Source organism: Salvelinus alpinus, chromosome 2, assembly GCF_045679555.1.
Source record: "Salvelinus alpinus chromosome 2, SLU_Salpinus.1, whole genome shotgun sequence".
Lineage (NCBI taxonomy): Eukaryota > Metazoa > Chordata > Actinopteri > Salmoniformes > Salmonidae > Salvelinus > Salvelinus alpinus.
Window position 1 is genome coordinate 33,382,373 of NC_092087.1, and position 18,975 is coordinate 33,401,347.

The 18,975-nt window shown below is 44.0% G+C and overlaps 1 protein-coding gene across 2 annotated transcripts; it reads right to left on the minus strand.

Moving 5' to 3' along the window:
- Window positions 1–3,959: 3,959 nt before the first annotated feature.
- Window positions 3,960–18,634, minus strand: LOC139559063 (ethanolamine kinase 1-like). Of its 2 annotated transcripts, XM_071374733.1 has the most exons (10): window positions 18,547–18,634; window positions 18,239–18,412; window positions 7,741–7,878; window positions 7,378–7,499; window positions 6,867–7,007; window positions 5,734–5,876; window positions 5,490–5,573; window positions 4,882–5,042; window positions 4,703–4,776; window positions 3,960–4,152 (listed from the first exon to the last, which is right to left on the minus strand). In XM_071374733.1, exons 2-10 carry the CDS (start codon window positions 18,383–18,385, stop codon window positions 4,080–4,082), a joined length of 1,083 nt encoding a protein of 360 aa, XP_071230834.1. In that variant the 5' UTR covers window positions 18,386–18,412; window positions 18,547–18,634; the 3' UTR covers window positions 3,960–4,079. The 2 variants fall into 2 exon arrangements, with proteins under 2 accessions (XP_071230834.1, XP_071230826.1); XM_071374725.1 differs by having other exon boundaries at window positions 18,239–18,570.
- Window positions 18,635–18,975: the final 341 nt, after the last annotated feature.

An 18,975-nucleotide genomic window follows, 5' to 3' on the forward strand; every position in this document is an offset into this window, starting at 1 on the left:
TTTGTGGCTGTTATCTTTTCTGTGTTCAGCTGCAATCACGTGCTCCTTTATCCCCACAAGTTCTTACCATACTGACTCAGGTTACCAAGGTGAATTTCCACCTCAGTCCTCATGGTAACGATATTTAGGACCTTACATAAACAGTTGCTTATCATCAGCCTGGCCTATAGTGAAACTAGAAGGCAAATAGTCATAAATCATGCTAAATTACTGACCAAATGCATAGAAGTCAACTCCTATAGAAATGCAATGGCAGTGATAGGTCACTTCATGTCATCAGAGCAGTGTATTAGGATATCTTCAGCAGTGGAGCCCCCTTGGTGGTCTTCCCTCTCCCAGGGCCAGACAGGAAACTAGTGAAGACAAAACATTTTACCCCATCAAGGTTGGTGTTGTCACTCACATGCATACACAACAAATAGTTCAATGTTTTTTAATGGAAATATTTACTGACCAATGTTAAATTACTCTCCCCAGCACTCACAGAAGTGTGGAGGATCACTGTACAGTCAGATTCACAGTATTTCTTAGTATTTACAACCTCTGTCTCTGCTGGCCTTAATGCTGACTCCCTACACTCACCTAAAATTCAAATCAGTCAAAACCATGTACAAAAAAAAAGAATATGGAGAAAGTAAAATCTAGTTTTCTGTAGTGTGTTTTCAAGTTGTCAATTTAGTACATTCACACAAGTTAATTTCAAATGAACTGCAAGACTTATGAAGCTAACCATTTTGGTATGTATATAGAAAAAGTAAAATAAAAACATGAGATTCACCCAATAAATACCTCCTTCAACACATCTCTAGCTTACAAATACCAGCGTCAGGATGTAACCCTGCCAGTCAGCACATATCCACAGGGTTATGTTGGGAGAATAAAATCAAGTCCCACATTAGTGCACGCTTAACTTCCTACATGTGTATTATTGGCTTTTTTTTCTAAATGGGGAACTTACTTCAAATGCAAAGTCTTCTAGGACACATTCAAAAGCTCTTTCAACGTTTGTCCAGTGAAGGCATGAGCTGTAATAGTGTATAAAAACTCAACACTACTTTACAGCTTTTACTAGTAGACCTACGAGCACTCAGATTCTTGAACCCACTCCATCTGCTCCTGCTGGCTTGCCCTCAAAGATCTGTGAGTATTGGATAGGTGTTAGGCTGGAGGGAGTTTCTACCATCATGCTATCAAAAGGCTAGTAGTAGCAATAAGCATAATCGTTTACATTTCGTGAAGGGAGTTAACAAGGGCATAGGCAGAATGGGGGTCATGTTTAAGAATAGGAAAGCAGCCCTAGCCTGCCGTAGTTGGTCTACCACTTCAATAAGTGGGGTGCATTTCCATGAAACCCAGGGTAATTTTTGGTTGTGCATTCAGGAAGCAGACATTTACAGTCATCACTATCTGGCCAAGCTAGAATGGACGGAAGTAGGCTGTTGCTTTCTAATCACACATTTTAACCATTAACCTATGTTGCCACTTCTGTTTGTTGTAGCTTGGCAATCTAGTGACTGACTAGTTTAGTTGAACGTACCCACAGACCACCAGGTGTGCTTTGGTGCATAGAACATCTTGACATTCGACCACCTTATCTCCCTCATACTCTTATGGTCAGTCTACATCTAGTGTCTTCCTCTTCTCTCCTTAAGCACCACATCTGAAAACAGGATGAAAGCAATATGGTGGATTCATTTGTCATCCATCCAATTGTTTCTTATTAGTGTAGATGAAGGAAAGGAATCCACTAAGACGGTTGAGATGCACCCCAACAGGAATACAGTTTGAGTCTCATTGAAATGTTACGGTCAACTCAAAGGAAACACATTCACATATGTACATCTACGATAAACAGGAATTCATTGCACTTGGTCCTCTTAGTTCAACCCTGGGCCGACATAGAACAGTTGGTGGTGAGCTGTGACTCACCTGAAGCCTTTCAAAGTGTTGTCTCTGTCCATAACGGACTTTCAAAATGTATACAAGAGGGCCTTGACCAGACATTTAGGAAACACTACAAGATTCTCGTAACCAATTCCACTCACTTAAAAATGCTGACTCAATGACATAAATGGTTTGGAATGTTGCAGATAGAAATGTACTGTATAGAATGGACACAATCCTACATCAAGTATGAGTCATTTCCATTTGTTGCATCAATCTACTGCTATGTTGCAGATGCTCTGCTTAACACTACTCCAGTAGTCAAAAACCTTGGTCCTGGACAGTTACAGGGTGTGCAGGGTCATTCCAGCACTAACACACATGATTCAATGAACCAGGATAATGATGATTAGTTGAATCATGTGTCTAGACTGTAGCTCTCCAGGACAAGAGCTGGTGAAAACGACATCTACCCTCCCTGCCTGTACAGCTAGTGACAAGGGACAAAAAGGCAAGCTCTCCTGAGAGCCAAGAGGCTGCTCATCAGTCTCACCGTGTAGCCAGACAACACATTTTGGAGTTTGCTAGGGGAACTAAGAGGCCTGGCAAGCGTGGCTAGTGACTCATCACAACAGTCCTTCTCTTCAACACCTTCATAGAGTTGGCAGCCTCCTATATTGGTGAATTATTAACCCTGTCAGTAACAGGAGACAGCCAGGGGAGGGATCAGCGCTCTCCGTCTCCCCCAGTGGTCATGGGCAGGGATCACAGGACAGGCTGTACGATATCCTAATACTCTAACATGGCTCTCCTCTAGTTCCCCTTACATGTTGAACTTCTGATCTGAGGGGGCTGGAGAGGAAGGGAGGGGGGACCGGGATAAAGAAAGGTGTTAGAGTTCCTCCAAAGATCATGATGTCAATCAGAGAAGGACGTGGTTGCTGGCTCAGTGTGGACTTCACCCTGCTGTCTTGTCCTTGGCCACCTCACATCCTGATAAGCTTCAGAACATTGGGGGTTAGTTATTCCACACCCTTTGAAGCATTGACTGGCTCTGACAGTTCACGCAATATCCCATTGTATAAGATTCTGGCTCCTTCTTAGGGAAGTTATGACTGAATGGATGGAGGTTGGGATGTTACAGTGAATATGTGCACGTCAGGCAAAAGTCCCTCCACCACCTCAGCCAATCAAGAGAGTCGAGAGAGGAGGAAGTGTAATAGTGCAGAGGGAGGTGAGAGAAAGGGGGAGGAAGAGGGGTCAGATACTGGGGAAGGCAGGGGTGATTGAGGTTGTGATTTTCAGAGTAGTCTGAGTGCAAAGTTTAACAGAGCGAGTCACCATAACTATAAAAGCTAACGTGGTGGAAAAGAGGCTGAGGGAGAACAGGGCCCTGGTTTAAAGTTTAGCATCAGTGACACAAAGCTGCTCCTGGCCACAGAGGCAGCTCTGCTGTCACAGACATTATTAAACCACCATATCACTGTCTTGTCATGGCTAGCCCCTCTCTAACCTACACGGCAATGCCACCTTCACTGCAAAGCAACTAAAACTTCTCAGTTCTACGTCAACCCCTAGCCACTTCGTGTAGATCTGAGTTGAATGAATACACTATTTTCAAGGTGAAACCATGACCATATTGCTGAAGAAATCCTCTCAGATCAGTGCCTACATTAAGGACAAGATGGCTGCCCTCTCTCCTACACTACACGCCTTGAACACAACCACAGGGCAAACTCAGAGCCCATATAAACAGAACTCTGTCTGCACACTGTCCATGTTGGCACCAAACGCTCCCAGACTCAGCTACCCGTCTGCCTGGGAAATAAATCTTACATCACTAGGTCAATCAATTCTTCACAGAATAAATAAATAAAGATACATTTACACACAGACCACCCCTGGCTGTTTTGGGGAATCTTGATGAGCTTGACTGGTGAGACAGAGGTGGACAGAGTTGAAGAGGAATTAAATAGTATTTGCGCTTGTTGCCAGGGACCGAGTTAGGAAAAAATGTTGTGGTCCATCCACACTCGGCCCTCTAAATGTTATTTACCCCACCCCTCGACCCCATTAATAATGCTCAACCCCAACCCTTGTCCCTCATCCCCCAGCACAGCCCTCTCCTGCTCAAAGTGTGTCTGCTCCACTGGTCAGTGCCAGTGATGGGGTCCCTCTCTTCTTCTCTTCTCCTCTCATTCTGGGATCTGTAGGGCCATCACTGCAGGTTTGGTCTTGAAGTATTGGTTGAAGCGCAGCACAGCATACCTGCAGGAGAGATGGGGGAACAGGGGGAGGGAGAGATAGGGAAGTGTTGAAAGAGAGCGGAAGAGTTTGAAACATCCATTTTGACTTAATGAGAGCACCAAGTATCCAATAGCAGCCATAACAATAGCCCAGACAGCTCCAATTGACTGGTTGTTAAACTGTCAAGAGCAATATGTCATTCATACAGGTGACCGGGGGGGGACAGTTCTGTCGTCACCGCAGGACTGATTGGGTTGCAGACACTCAAACCACCAGGGTCAGTTTCACCTCTGCAGGCCCAAGACGAGACCGCTCTCACTCTCTATGCCATCTTTCCTTTCTCCCTCTATTTTCGCAGACTCTCTCCCTACTTTCTCTACCGGTCAGCTTTCTCTGCGTGTGTGTTTGTAGAAACTGTGTATTGGAAACTGTGCTGTACCACAGAGCTTACTGCAGGGTTTGTCTTTCAGTCTGTCATCCACATTAAATGATCCCTTTCACTCACATGCACCACAGGCAGACCAACAGCTTTTAACATCACTTCACAGGAGACCATTACACACAAACTTACCCCAGGAAGTCAAAATCAATGGAGGAGTACTTGGCCTGGATGAGTGCCCAGAAGCCCCAGAAGAAGTGTGACGCCTACAGAGAGAGGTCAAAAGTTAGACAGGGTCAACTAATCAAAGTTTCAGCACAGCATCTACCAAGTCATCTGATTGAGAGAGAGAGACAGTGTGTGTTCCTCACCAGAGCAAACTTGTTGACCTGTACGTAGAGTCTCTCCAGCTCTCTGTCGCTGACCTCCTCTCCTTTCTTAGTGGACAGTTTGTACGCCTGCAGATACACACGCAGCCACTCCAGCTGCATCTCACGGCTAGGATACAGCCCATAGTCCAGCTCACTCATACCTGTAAACATACAGGTTCACACACACATTACATATACACACACACTGCATCTCATGACTAAGATACAGCCCATAGTCCAGCTCACTCATACCTGTAAACATACAGGTTCACACACACATTACATATACACACACACTGCATCTCATGACTAGGATACAGCCCATAGTCCAGCTCACTCATACCTGTAAACATACAGGTTCACACACACATTACATATACACACACACTGCATCTCACGGCTAGGATACAGCCCATAGTCCAGCTCACTCATACCTGTAAACATACAAGTTCACACACATTACATATACACACACACTGCATGTCATGACTAAGATACAGCCCATAGTCCAGCTCACTCATACCTGTAAACATACAGGTTCACACACATTACATATACACACACACTGCATGTCATGACTAAGATACAGCCCATGTATCTCCTCTTACCAGCAAACTCGTTGAAGTGGTTCCCGATGTCAAAGGCCTGAAAGTTGTAACTAGAGTATTCATAGTCTATGAACCGGACATGGCCTGGAGAAAATGGAGAGGTTGGAATCAGTAACATGTGGATGTTATAATTAAGTGGATGATGCGAGTTTGTGGATGATCACCTGGGTGATGTGATATCTGATGACATATCTCACCCTCTTTGCTGTTGTGGATGAAGTTCTAAACTGATGACATATCTCACCCTCTTTGCTGTTGTGGATGATGTTCTTGCAGAGCAGGTCGTTGTGACAGAGGACCACAGGAGAGCCCAGCTGAGACAAGTGTTCCTTCATCCACACCATCTCTTGCTCCAACACCGCCTGGCTGGGCACCTCCTGCTGGATCCTGGAGAGATGGGGGAGACAGGAGGAAGGGAGAGTTAGGAGGAAGGGAGAGTTAGGAGGAAGGGAGAGTTAGGAGGAAGGGAGAGGTAGGAGGAAGGGAGAGTTAGGAGGAAGTTGCTTTTATTGCTAGTCTTTATCTTAAATGTTTAAAATCAGACACGGAGTGTGTGTGTGTGTATACTGTGTAGAGTCAGAGTGCCCAGTAGAGCAGTGCTGAGGGGAAACGGCCGCTGTGCTGTGGTAATGGGCTTGAAGCGTTCATCCAGAAGATTGACTGACTCCCATTGTGTTAACTCAACCCTCTGTCCAGGGCCTCCCACCTCTAACCTTCTTCCACTAGTAGTACAGCAACAGCTACTACTGGCTGGACTGCTCCCTACTAACAGTAACCTACCTTCCCATGGCCTATCACCACCGAGGACCATCTACCTAGGCCACCTCTCGCCAACTGAGTGGCCAAGTCCCCAGAGCCTCACCCAGCTCTCTTCTCCCTGCCTGCCCAGATCTCTGCTGTTGGCTGGGTAGAGGAGCAGCCAGTACCCACCCACAAGAAGACAGAAGCCTCCTCTGACAGTGCTGGCTGGGGCACAGTTGTTGAGTCTACATGTGTGTGTGTTTGTACAGTGCAGGCAGGCTGGCTGGCTGAATGACGCATTAGCTCACTACATTACCCAGGCATTCTAGGCAGGCTGATAAGTGGTATGCAAACATCTGTTATCCCAGTGCATACCTCCGCCTCCATAATCCACCTCTACCCTGCACTGTTGTTATGATCGCACTTATATAGGAGTCTGTATAGAGGACTTAATAGCAGACCCAGGCAGATACAGCCATTGAGGACAGGACTGGGAGACAGCTGGCCAGCACATGTATGAAGAGTAAACCCTTTTAAGAAAATACCTTCTTGAGTAAGAGGGGGCCAAAGTGTGTGTGTGTGTGTGTGTGTGTTCAGGTTAACTGGTACAGAGTAGTGTGTTCAGGTTCCTCTTACCTGGCGTTGGAGGCTTGCTCGGTGAACTCGGTGGCGACCAGAGAGAAATATTTCCTCATCTTGATCCACAGGTTGGGTTTGGGGACGCAGCCGTTATGTGCGTGGATCGCATGGATACGAGCCATCTCCCTGGATATTAGCCTGAGGACACACACAATACATCATTCTGCAAGTATGATGAAATACACAATCATTACGGAATGATTCCTATCCCCCAAAAATAGGTTTGTGTCCTGCATCCTGTTCTGATCAATGAAAAAGTAATTTACTTGACTGTTTTTTGACCTTTTAAATGGTGTTTACTCTACACAGTTCATATTCTAGTTCCATGGTGCAGCCAACAGGGCTGAGGACTGCCTAGAGACGCAGTCCCTATGGACTCATTTGCAGTCAGCTACGCTATGAGCTTGTATTGAGGGTGTGTATATTTACACACCAAACCAGGCTTTCCCTGCAGACTAGACAGATACCAGGATCAGCTTGAAGATGGTTTTCTAGTAAATGTCCTCACCTGAGTAAGATAGGGTCCCTGACGTCCTGTGTTCCGAGGGCGTCCCCCTGCATGAACTCGTAGCAGAGGCCATTCTGGAAGGTGCAGTAGAGGCGCGGGGCGCAGCCGTTAGCATGTAGGACCTGGAAAGACATGCAAAGGATTAGACACCGATGACCTCATAAGACACACCAGGAAGTAGCCTGCATATGGGTCCACACACAGGGAGTTGAACTTGGCTACCAGTGTAGAGGCCCTTAGTTCCTGAATTTGATAGTGAAACGCTCTGAAGTGTCAAATGTGTGAACTGTTTGTGTGAGAACCAGGAAGCTCTTGAGAACGTGTGTGAGAACCAGGAAGCTCTTGAGAACGTGTGTGGTTCACCTGGAAGCTCTTGAGCTCGTTGTCTCGGTCGACGATCAGCTCCGTCTTGTTCCCATACACACGCACCAGAACCACGTCCTCTGGACTGGCATCCACATAACAACCCACCAGCTTATTAGTGGTCCCATCAGTGAAGAGCTGAGAAAGAGAGGGAGGGAGATTAATACAGCAAAAATGCATCAGTAGGGGCGGCAGGTAGCCTGGCGGGTAGGAGTGTTGGGCCAGTAACCAAAAGGTTTCTGGATCGAATCCCCAAGCTGACAAGGTAAATAAAAGTATGTCGTTCTGTCCCTGAACAAGGCAGTTAACCCACTGTTCCCCGGGTCCATGACGTGGAAGTCAATTAAGGCAGCCCCCCGCACCTCTCTGATTCAGAGGGGTTGTGTTAAATGGGGAAGACACGTACAACTGAATGCATTCAACTGAAACAACTGACTAGGTATCCCCCTTCCCCACCAGTGAAGGTATAGTTTAGGCGAGTCTACTCCAGTTAACTGTCACTAGGTCAGTTGAGGCACAAGCCTGTCCTTGCCAGGAGTCATATCAGGAAGCATAGGCCTAGATGACCATGAGAAGGTTGAGGAAGTCACAACAGTCATTTACTAGAAGGTCTGGCTAGCTTATCTTATGAGCGGAGATAGTTACAGTATTCTGTGTTATGTCTATACTGAAGCTGGACAACTGGGCCAAAGGGCAAGGGCTTTCCAGCTAGGCTACTTGTTTAATGGCACCCAGACAAGGAAGCTGTTTGCAATGCCAGCCACTTCATTCAATGACTACTGTTGGGGGAGAAAGTAACACACAGGAAGTCATGGTCTGCATGTGTAGTCTCCCCATCTCCTTTCTGACCATTGAGATCCACCCAATGGCTAATAACTGACCATATTCATGCTCTCTGGAATGTGGACAATCTGGACTAGTGATTTGACAGTGGGCAGATATCCATCCCCACAGCTAGAGATTGCAGAGCGACTAGCCCCATCCACACTGGCCCGCTCTCTGGCCGCCCACCCCTACATAGCTGGCATTCCTAGCATGGTTGACCAGAGAGATGGGCACACCGGCACCATGTTGTGACCACACACACGTATACCGCTTTTGACTGCTTTATCCCGTGACAGTCTACACAGACCCAGAACACACTGCACCTCTATGAACTGTGATCATCCTGCCTCAGTGTGTGTGAGTTTCTCCACGTATCACAGGCAATAAGCTCCAACACAACTGCGGTAATTATTAACTAACATTCTGTTTTAGGTGACATGTTCTTTGAATGAGAACAGAACGTCTGCATATCTTAGTAGGCTATCACTTTATTGTGGCTACAAATTAAACACGCAAAAGATACGAAGTATCTCTTGCACACACACATCAGAATTGGCAGAAGGCCACATGGCATTAATGTGTGATAATAAGCAGGTCAAAGGTGATGGGATGTGACTGGGGTGTTGGTAGGTTCTGGTGTTTGTAGGGACAGAGGGCAGGATGTTTGGGACTTGACACTAGATATTTACAGTAACAGAAAGCCCCCTGACCCCCTCCAAATCCTGTCCAGGTGGCTCAGTCAGTTCAGTTCCAGTAACCCCCTCCAAATCCTGTCCAGGTGGCTCAGTCAGTTCAGTTCCAGTAACCCCCTCCAAATCCTGTCCAGGTGGCTCAGTCAGTTCAGTTCCAGTAACCCCCTCCAAATCCTGTCCAGGTGGCTCAGTCAGTTCAGTTCCAGTAACCCCCTCCAAATCCTGTCCAGGTGGCTCAGTCAGTTCAGTTCCAGTAACCCCCTCCCAACTCCCTTCACTTCTCTCCAACTAGTTACTCACATGTTCTCCATCTCTATAAGTCTACCACTCTGTCTGTCCTCCCAGTCTCGCTCAGTTTGTCCTCCATCTCTCTCGCTTTCTGGCACGTACCCATGCCTGGTGGGGGCTGTATTAGGCTGTGGCTGTGCGGGGCTGTGTGGGTTAAAGGGACAAAGGCAGGGGGACAAAGCCTGTTTGGGTGGCTCCCATTGAGAAAAGCTGTGTTGGGAGGTCAACAGTGTCACGTTCTCAGTCACAGGGCAGCGGGGGGGGGGGGGGGGGGGAACAAGCCCAGATTAAGCTACACACACACACACAGCTGAGAGTCACATTCTGGCCTCAATGTACCAAACAACACAGAATGACTGGAGTTAGACATGTCTAAGTTTGTCAGCACTAGGCAAGAGTGGGAAGTTAGTCTCACTAGCAAGGCCCAAGAGCTGGGCGATATGGCCAAAAATCCACATACCAGTAAATTTACACATTTTTCACGACAACCATAAATCAGTGACAAATAATTGATCTTACATTTTTTGGGGGGGTGCTAGAGTTGGGCGATATGGACAAAAAGTAATATCGCGGTAAAGGTAACTATTTTGCTCGATAACACAACGATAAAACATTTTTTAAATGGATAGTTACTTTACATTAGCAGCAGGGCGCTACATTTTAAGTAAGACAACTGAGATGGTAGCCTATGATTAAAAAAGTAAGCTAACATATCTAGGAAATGCATGATTGATATTTTGATGTGCAACCTGTCAAAATAGGATCCAGAATTAGATTTATTTTTAGCTCTTCAGAGAATTTGCTGACATCTTTGTGCTTATTGACCTGTAGGCTACAATACTCACCACCTGAGGAAGTGGGAACTCGAAACCCTTAGCTAGATTGCTAACTCTAAATATGACATTGTTGCTAGCCATGTAGTCTAATTGAGTAATCTATCAGTAAATGTCTTAAACTTTCCAGAACAACTGTAGTTGCTTTGAAAGCATTTATTTATATATTTTAAGGGGTGGATCAGTTTAATATAGGGGAAAGATTGTTGCTTCCATCAGTGTACTTGTCTGCATCATTTCCAATCCCACATATATTTTTTTGGTAAATAAATATATACACATATATACATAGTGGGGCAAAAAAGTATTTAGTCAGCCACCAATTGTGCAAGTTCTCCCACTTAAAAAGATGAGAGGCCTGTAATTTTCATCATAGGTACACTTCAACTATGACAGACAAAATGAGAAAAAGAATATCCAGAAAATCACATTGTAGGATTTTTTATGAATTTATTTGCAAATTATGGTGGAAAATAAGTATTAGCTTATTAAATGCAATAGCATTTTTAGCAACAGTCATGCTTCTCAGAAAGCATCTCACCCTCCTCCATGCGCAGGGTGAGGGGGGAATGAGAGTCAGCAGCCGACAGCCAAACAGGGACAGAGATACTTTCATAGCAGGAATCAACATAATGCATACCCCATTACTGTTGATAGAATAATGGTTTTCCAACAATCTACAGGAATGTTGTTTAGCAAAAATCACTGAAAATTACCTGAGTAAACAGTGTCAGTAATTTTGGGTTTATCGTTCCTGCTCTTCAAGGCCCGAAAGAAACCAGTGTGTCATGTACCATTAGTGTCATCATCATACGTCACAAACACATTGCCATAAAACAGCTGACAAGATACAAGATTCCCCCGATAGCAGGCCTGCCTACTGCTTAGTGCCAGTGCCAGTGAATAATGCATTTCCCCCTTCCCCGACATGAACCCTAAACGTGGTAGACATCACACAGGGTCAGAAATAGGCCCAGGTACATTTATTTAACTAGGAAAGTCAGTTAGGAACAAATTCTTATTTACAATGACGGCCTACCAAAAGGCAAAAAGCCTCCTGCGGGGACGGGGGCTGGGATTAAAAATATAGAACAAAACATACATCACTCCATAAAGAGAGACCGATGACAACAACATAGCAAGGCAGCAACACAACATGACAACATGGTAACAACACATTGCAGCAGCACAACATGGTACAAACATTTTTGGGCAGACAACAGCACGAAGGGCGAGAAGGTAGAGACAACAATACATTCCGCAAAGCAGCCACAACTGTCAGTAAGAGTGTCTATCAATGGACATCATAACTCCAGTTGGTATGGAGATGAGAGTGAGGTGTGTGTGTGTGTGTGTGTGAGTGAGTAGCTGGGGGTGAGTTGTGTCTTCTGTGGGTGTGTGCGTGAAGCCAAAGTTAGGTGTTTGTCGGGGATCAGGAGTGAGGCAATTAAGGATGGGGATATGACGTGGTTATCTGACAATGGTGACTCACAGGGTACTAAAATCCTCTGGACACGCACACACCGTTTTGCCACTACACTGTCCATCTTATCTAAAAGGACAGCTTACAAAGTGCCTGTATTTACGTGAAGGTATTGAGGCAGTGGGGAATGCAAATGAGATAGCTAGCTAGGAGCTTTTGACTGTCCACTCTGGTGTTCACTTTATAAAATCATGACATTTTGATCAACTGTCAATTAAATTGAAATATTTTTGCACAGATATCTTCCTTGATATGTTGTGAATAACGTGTGTAAGTGTCAATGTCTGATAAATCTTTTGTGAGCATGTCTCTGATATCGAAGGAGCTCCCTCAATCAGTGAGGCCAGAACCGTTTGATACAACCACTTTGTGCTCTCCTGAAAATACAGCTTTCACATTTGTCCGTTTAGAGGTGTCATCTTGTCCAATCAAACTATTTGACTGACGTCTCGAAGGAGTTTTGTGGAGAAAACAAAAAAATTTGAATGAACATTTTGCTATGCTGCTATCAAGATTTAATGAATTGAAGTGATCGTAGATTTACCACGAGGTGAACAAGCTGTTTAGCTAGCTAGCCACCGTTAGCTAACTGAGGGAGAGGGGGCGTTCTGCTTGGATACGGAGGAGATGTTCTCTCTCACTGAGCTCTCTGTCTCCTGCTATCGATTTGTTGAAACTAAAAGAACTAAAACATTTAAACCAGAGGTTCTTATGAACAGTGTGATATGCAGCAATTGAGACTGCATTTAGAATTGCGGCTACGGCCGGATATTAACCACAGATTACAGTAACTGAAAGGTAACTAAGGTTGCTGGATCGAATCACTGAGTTGACAAGGTAAAAATTGGTCGTTCTGCCCCTGAACAAGGCATTTAACCCACTGTTCCCCGGTAGGCCGTCATTGTAAATAAGAATTTGTTCTTAACTGACTTGCCTAGTTAAATAAAAGGTAACATTTTAAAAATGGCATTCAGACATGAAACATGCACTCTGCATCTGAGTCTTGTTTCATTTGGAATCTGTTCAGTTCTAAAAGCAATGTTTATAACAACCCATCAGTAGCAATCTTTGCTATAACTGTGTCCTTCAAACATGTTCTTAAAATATGCCACATCTTGAAAGGTAAAGGTATGAATGATGCTTCACTCAGATGGAGTTGTTCTGGAACGACGTCTGGATGAGCAAGCATGGCATTAGTGGGCGACTCAATACTAAGTTTCCTGAAGTCCCAGACGGAGATGGAAGTCATGTCCGAGGACCAGGCGAGGAAGCGGGCGGATGGCAAGTAGCAGTGAGGCAAAATGGCACGAGGTGCAAACCCGAACTGACTGAAATATAAGCAGAGTACTTTCTCCTTTGGGTCAAGTACAGGAGAGAAAAATGCATTTACGCACCAGAAGACCCTGACCAGTCGACAGAGTGAACTTGAAATTGATCCTGACAAAAGTGAGGAGAAAGAACCTACGTCGTCAGGTGAGGTGAAGGCTTCCAAGCCACCCCAATGATCAGGAAAATGCCAGAGACGACTCTGGCCTAGTGGGAGTACGATTCACAGAGAAAGTGGATTCATGCCCTTTGGCTGAGTTGTTTGTGGTATCAGGCTGGGTGAAGAACGAGTTGGGGTCTGTCAATTCGGTCAAAGTACCCCGAGGTGTGTCTGCTGCTCAGAGGGAGAGGGTGCTATGCATTTCGAGTCTCTGGACGAAAGTGGTGTACTGCTTTGATCTCCGGAGTAGAGTGCCACTGAAAGGAGTGATAACTGGGGTGGGGTTGCGTGTTATACCCTGACTACACCGCTCGCGTCCCGTGCGCGATCGTTGCAAAATACATTTTTGAATCTATATTATTAAATTGCGTCAACGAGCGTCTGCGTTGCTAAGGGCTAAAATAGAAGTCAGTTCTATTTGTGACGCAGATCGCGGTGCAAGTCCTGCCTCTCCCATCTCATTAGTTTATAGAAGCAGACACCCACGTGTCATCTCCTCATTGGTTATACCCACGTGGGTGATTGAAAGACGAACTGTGTTGTCGGTCGTCGTGGTAATACTATGAAAGATTAGATGCCAATCACCATATAAAGTTCAAAGAAGAAAAAGTCTGGAAGGAGGAGAGATGACTAGAAACGATTCGGTTGACCGTTTTATGTGTGGATTAATTGTCGGAGTAGAGGACCTTGTGCATTTCAGGTAAAATAGCAACTCAATGTTTATATCCCAGGACAAATTAGCTAGCAAGAGCAACCTAGCTAGCTAAATTGCCATAAATGTTTAATGCTTTTCGACCTGTCCCCAAATTAAATGTAATTGGTTCAGAGTTTGTTTTGATATTTTAACCTGCGTGTCGTGATTGAGTTTGGTGTGGGGGGACAAAATACATTTCTGCACGATGGTGCACGTGCGCAGCCGGTTTGGGTTCCGTGTTAAGGTGGATCAACTGAAGTTGGGGAACCCTGTGTAAGTGATGCACGCTGTGTGGTGCGATGCAGACTAGAGGTCGACCGAATATGATTTTTCAACACCGATACCGATTATTGGAGGACCAAAAAAAGCCGATACCGATTATTCAGACGATTTTTTAAATATATTATATATATAAAAAAGAAATGACAATTACAACAATACTGAATTAACACTTAATACAATTCATAAATAAAATAAATGTAGTCTCAAATAAATAATGAAACATGTTCAATTTGGTTTAAATAATGCAAAAACAGTGTTGGAGAAGAAAGTAAAAGTGCAATATGTGCCATGTAAAAAAGCTAACGTTTAAGTTCCTTGCTCAGAACATATGAAAGCTGGTGGTTCCTTTTAACATGAGTCTTCAATATTCCCAGTTAAGAAGTTTTAGGTTGTAGTTATTATAGGACTATTTCTCTCTATACCATTTGTATTTCATATACCTTTGACTATTGGATGTTCTTATTGGCACTATACTATTGCCAGCCTAATCTCGGTAGTTGATAGGCTTGAAGTCAGAAAAAGCGCTCTGCTTCAAGCATTGCAAAAGCAGGAAAGTGCTGTTTGAATGAATGCTTACCAGCCTGCTGCTCCCTACCACTACCAAATTATAGACTTAATTATAATATAATAAACACAGAAATACAAGCCTTAGGTCATTAATATGGTCAAATCTGGAAACTATCATTTCAAAAACAAAACGTTTATTATTTCAGTGAAATACGAAACCGTTCCGTATTTTATCGAACGGGTGGCATCCCTGTCTAAATATTGCTGTTACATTGCACAACCTTCAATGTTATGTCATAATTATGTAAAATTCTGGCAAATTAATTACGGTCTTTGTTAGGAAGAAATGGTCTTCACATAGTTCGCAACGAGCCAGGCGGCCCAAACTGCTGCATATACCCTGACTCTGCTTGCACAGAACGCACAGACACAATTTCCCTAGTTAATATTGCCTGAAAACATGAATTTCTTTCAATTAAATATGCAGGTTTAAAAATATATACTTGTGTATTTATTTTAAGAAAGGCATTGATGTTTATGGTTAGGTACATTGGTGCAACGACAGTGCTTTTCTCGCGAATGCGCTTGTTAAATCATCACCCGTTTGGCGAAGTAGGCTGTGATTCGATGATAAATTAACAGGCACCGCATTGATTATATATTTTTTTATTTGATCTTTATTTAACTAGGCAAGTCAGTTATGAACAAATTCTTATTTTCAATGACAGCCTAGGAACAGTGGGTTAACTGCCTGCAACGCAGGACAAGCTAGTTAAACTAGTAATATCATCAACCATGTGTAGTTAACTAGTGATTATGTGAAGATTGATTGTTTTTTAGAAGATATGTTTAATGCTAGCTAGCAACTTACCGTGGCTCCTTGCTGCACTCGCATAACAGGTGGTCAGCCTGCCACTCAGTCTCCTCGTGGAGTGAAAAGTAATCGGCATCCAAAAATGCCGATTGTTATGAAAACTTGAAATCGGCCCTAACTAATCGGTCGACCTCTAATGCAAACCCGGTGGCCAGCATAAGACTGAGGAGACCCTGTCTGTCCTGAGTTTTGATGCAAAGTAGAGGATAGTGGGCAAAGGGTGAGGGAGCCTGAGAGGATCCCTTTGAGTAGTAGGCCAGTACAGTGACCCGAACAGTTTGTGCATTAGCAAGGTTGGCTTCTTGGCGTTTATTGCTATCATCATTAATTGTACCGCACAGTTGGAAAGGAAATCCAAGAAGATTGAATTGGTAGCAGCAGCAGAGATGTTTTTGGGTATCTGAGATTTTAATGCAGAAAAACTACAAGGGGTTTTGAGAGAAGGGGTTCTAGCCTCCCAGGCTGAAGGCCTGGTGTAAGATCTGTTGGAGCCAAGTAGTGTTAGGGATAGTAATATATATATATATATATAGACACACAGTACACCTACCCATTCAAGGGTTTCTTTAGTTTACTATTTTCTACATTGTAGAATAGCAGTGAAGACATCAAAACTATGAAATAACACATATGGAATCAAAAAAAAAGTGTTAAACAAATCAAAATATGTTACATTTTAGATTCTTCAAAGTTGCCACCCTTTGCCTTGATGACAGCTTTGCACACTCTTGGCATTCTCTCAATCAGCTTCACCTGGAATGCATTTCCAACAGTCTTGAAGGAGTTGCCACATATGCAGAGCATTTGTTGGCTGCTTTCCTTCCCTCCGCGGTCCAACTCATCCCAAACCACCTCAATTGGGTTGAGGTCGGTGGATTGTGGAGGTCAGGTCATCTGATGCAGCACTCCATCACTTACCTTTTGTGTCAAACAGCCCTTACACAACCTGGAGGTGTGTTGGGTCATTGTCCTGTTGAAAAACAAATGATAGTCCCACTAAGCGCAAACCAGATGGGATGGCATATCGCTGCAGAATGTTGTGGTAGCCATGCTGGTTAAGTGTCTTGAATTCAAAATAAATCACTGACAGTGTTACTAGCAAAGCACCACCACATCTCCTCCATGCTTCATGGTGGGAACCACACATGCAGAGATCATTCGTTCACCTAATCTGCGTCTCACAAAGACACGGTTGGAATCAAATATCTCAAATTTGGACTCATCAGACCAAAGGACAGATTTCCACTGGTCTAATGTCTATTGCTTGTGTTTCTTGGCCCAAGCAAGTCTCTTTTTATTGGTGTGCTTTTAGTGGTTTATTTGCACCAATTCGACCATGAAGGCCTGATTCACACAGTCTCCTCTGAACAGCTGATGTTGAGATGTGTCTGTTACTTGAACTCTGAAGCATTTATTTGGGCTGCAATTTCTGAGGCTGGTAACTAATGAATTTATCCTCTGCAGCAGAGGTAACTCTGGGTCTTCATTTCCTGTGGCGGTCCTCATATGACAGCCAGTTTAATCATAACGCTTGACCGTTTTGAGACTGCACTAGAAGAAACGTTCAAAGTTCTTGAAATGTTCATGATTTACTGACCTTCGTGTCTTAAAGTGATGATGGACTGTCGATTCTCTTTCCTTATTTGAGCCGTTCTTGCCATAATATGGACTTAATCTTTTACCGAATAGGGCTATCTTCTGTATACTACACCTACCTTGTCACAACACAACTGATTGGCTCAAACGCATTAAGAAGGAAATACATACCACAAATGAACTTTTAACAATGCACACCTGTTAATTTAAATGCAATCCAGGTGACTACCTCATGAAGCTGGTTGAGAGAATGCCAAGAGTGTGCAAAGCTGTCATCAAGGCAAAGGGTGGCTACCTTGAAGAATTTCAAATATAAAATATTTTTTTGGTTACTATATGATTCCATATGTGGTATTTCATAGTTGATGTCTTCACTATTAGTCTACAATGTAAAAAAAATTGTCAAACTAAAGTAAAACCCTTGAATGAGTAGGTGTGTCAACTTTTGACTGGTAGTGTGGTATATATAGTTAGACAGCGGTGCAATTTCCTTTTATTTTTGTGAATAAATGTGTAATGCACTTTCCAAACTGTGAAAGGCAGCAATACACAACAAAGCATCTCGTCTGCCGGAAAACCACACGAAGAAGGGAGACGTATGACCTTTTTGTCAACGTATCCATGGAGCACAGAATACAGACACGAACATTCCTTGTTGATTTGACTAAAGACTCCAAGAACGGCGTAGTGACTGACAGCTAGCTAAATGCTAACACCACTAGCTTAGAACTCAACTTGAATAACTACAAACGAATAACTACATGCAAGAGAAGCCAGTGTGATGCACGAAATACATGTTTTAAATGTATGCACGGGACGAGGAATATATCAAGGCCCCTGGACTGGTCTGATAGTTATGCTAACTTTAGTTAGCTAGCTAGTGATGATGATGGACCATGGAGTTGGCGCATCATTCAGTGGAGAGATGTCTAATTTACCTTGGTCTTGACATGGTTTATGTCCCACGCTGGCCGAAGCTGCTTTATCAGCTTCATTGCCCCATCGGTTACGTTATGTTCCTCCACGAAAATCGGGAATTTTCGAATTACCGGCGACCCCACAGGCACGTGTATCTCCGTCTCCATAATGTGGTTTATTTTCCGTTTCGAATTCTTGACAGATATGAATGGAATTCGGGACATACAAAAAAATAAATAACAACAATTGTTTGTGAGCTGGTTGGTATAAACGGCTAACGGTAGCTAAACAAGGAGCTTATAAATGGTTAAAGCAAAGGATGCACTACCGGTGAGGTTCTCGTCGTCGCTTATCTCCTACTTGGCACCGCCCTCGCGTAATCATCCGATGCTAGACGCGCATAACCGCGAGCTCCGAGCAACCAGCGGACTGGGAGGGAGCACGCCAATTTACTAAGCCCGAGTTTGTCCGAGTGGAGTCGAAGAGCGTCAGAGTAGCCGTTTTCGTTTTTCGGTGTTGTAACAAAGAAACTCTGTGGGTGTATGCATATCCAAAGAGTCATTATCAAATAACATGAGAAGGGCGACATTCATGACCTTGAATGAGGATCTACTTCTGATCAGAAAGAAACATGTCATTGTTTTTACGCAACATTTTAGGCCTATTGATTGGTCCCAGACATTGACAATAACTTGGTCTGGGGCGCCCCCTATTCTTCTCAATATGATTAGAAGTACCAATTTTAGTCAGAGTGTGT

What these genes read in the sequence shown, in the direction of transcription:
- LOC139559063 (XM_071374725.1), bottom strand. Translation starts at nt 18,442, where the DNA reads ATGTCCCGAATTCCATTCATATCTGTCAAGAATTCGAAACGGAAAATA. An exon ending in TAAACCATGTCAAGACCAAG is followed by an intron (nt 7,879 to 18,238) that starts GTAAATTAGACA and finishes TCTCTTTCTCAG; the next exon opens with CTCTTCACTGATGGGACCAC. An exon ending in ATTGATTTTGACTTCCTGGG is followed by an intron (nt 4,153 to 4,702) that starts GTAAGTTTGTGT and finishes TCTCTCCTGCAG; the next exon opens with GTATGCTGTGCTGCGCTTCA.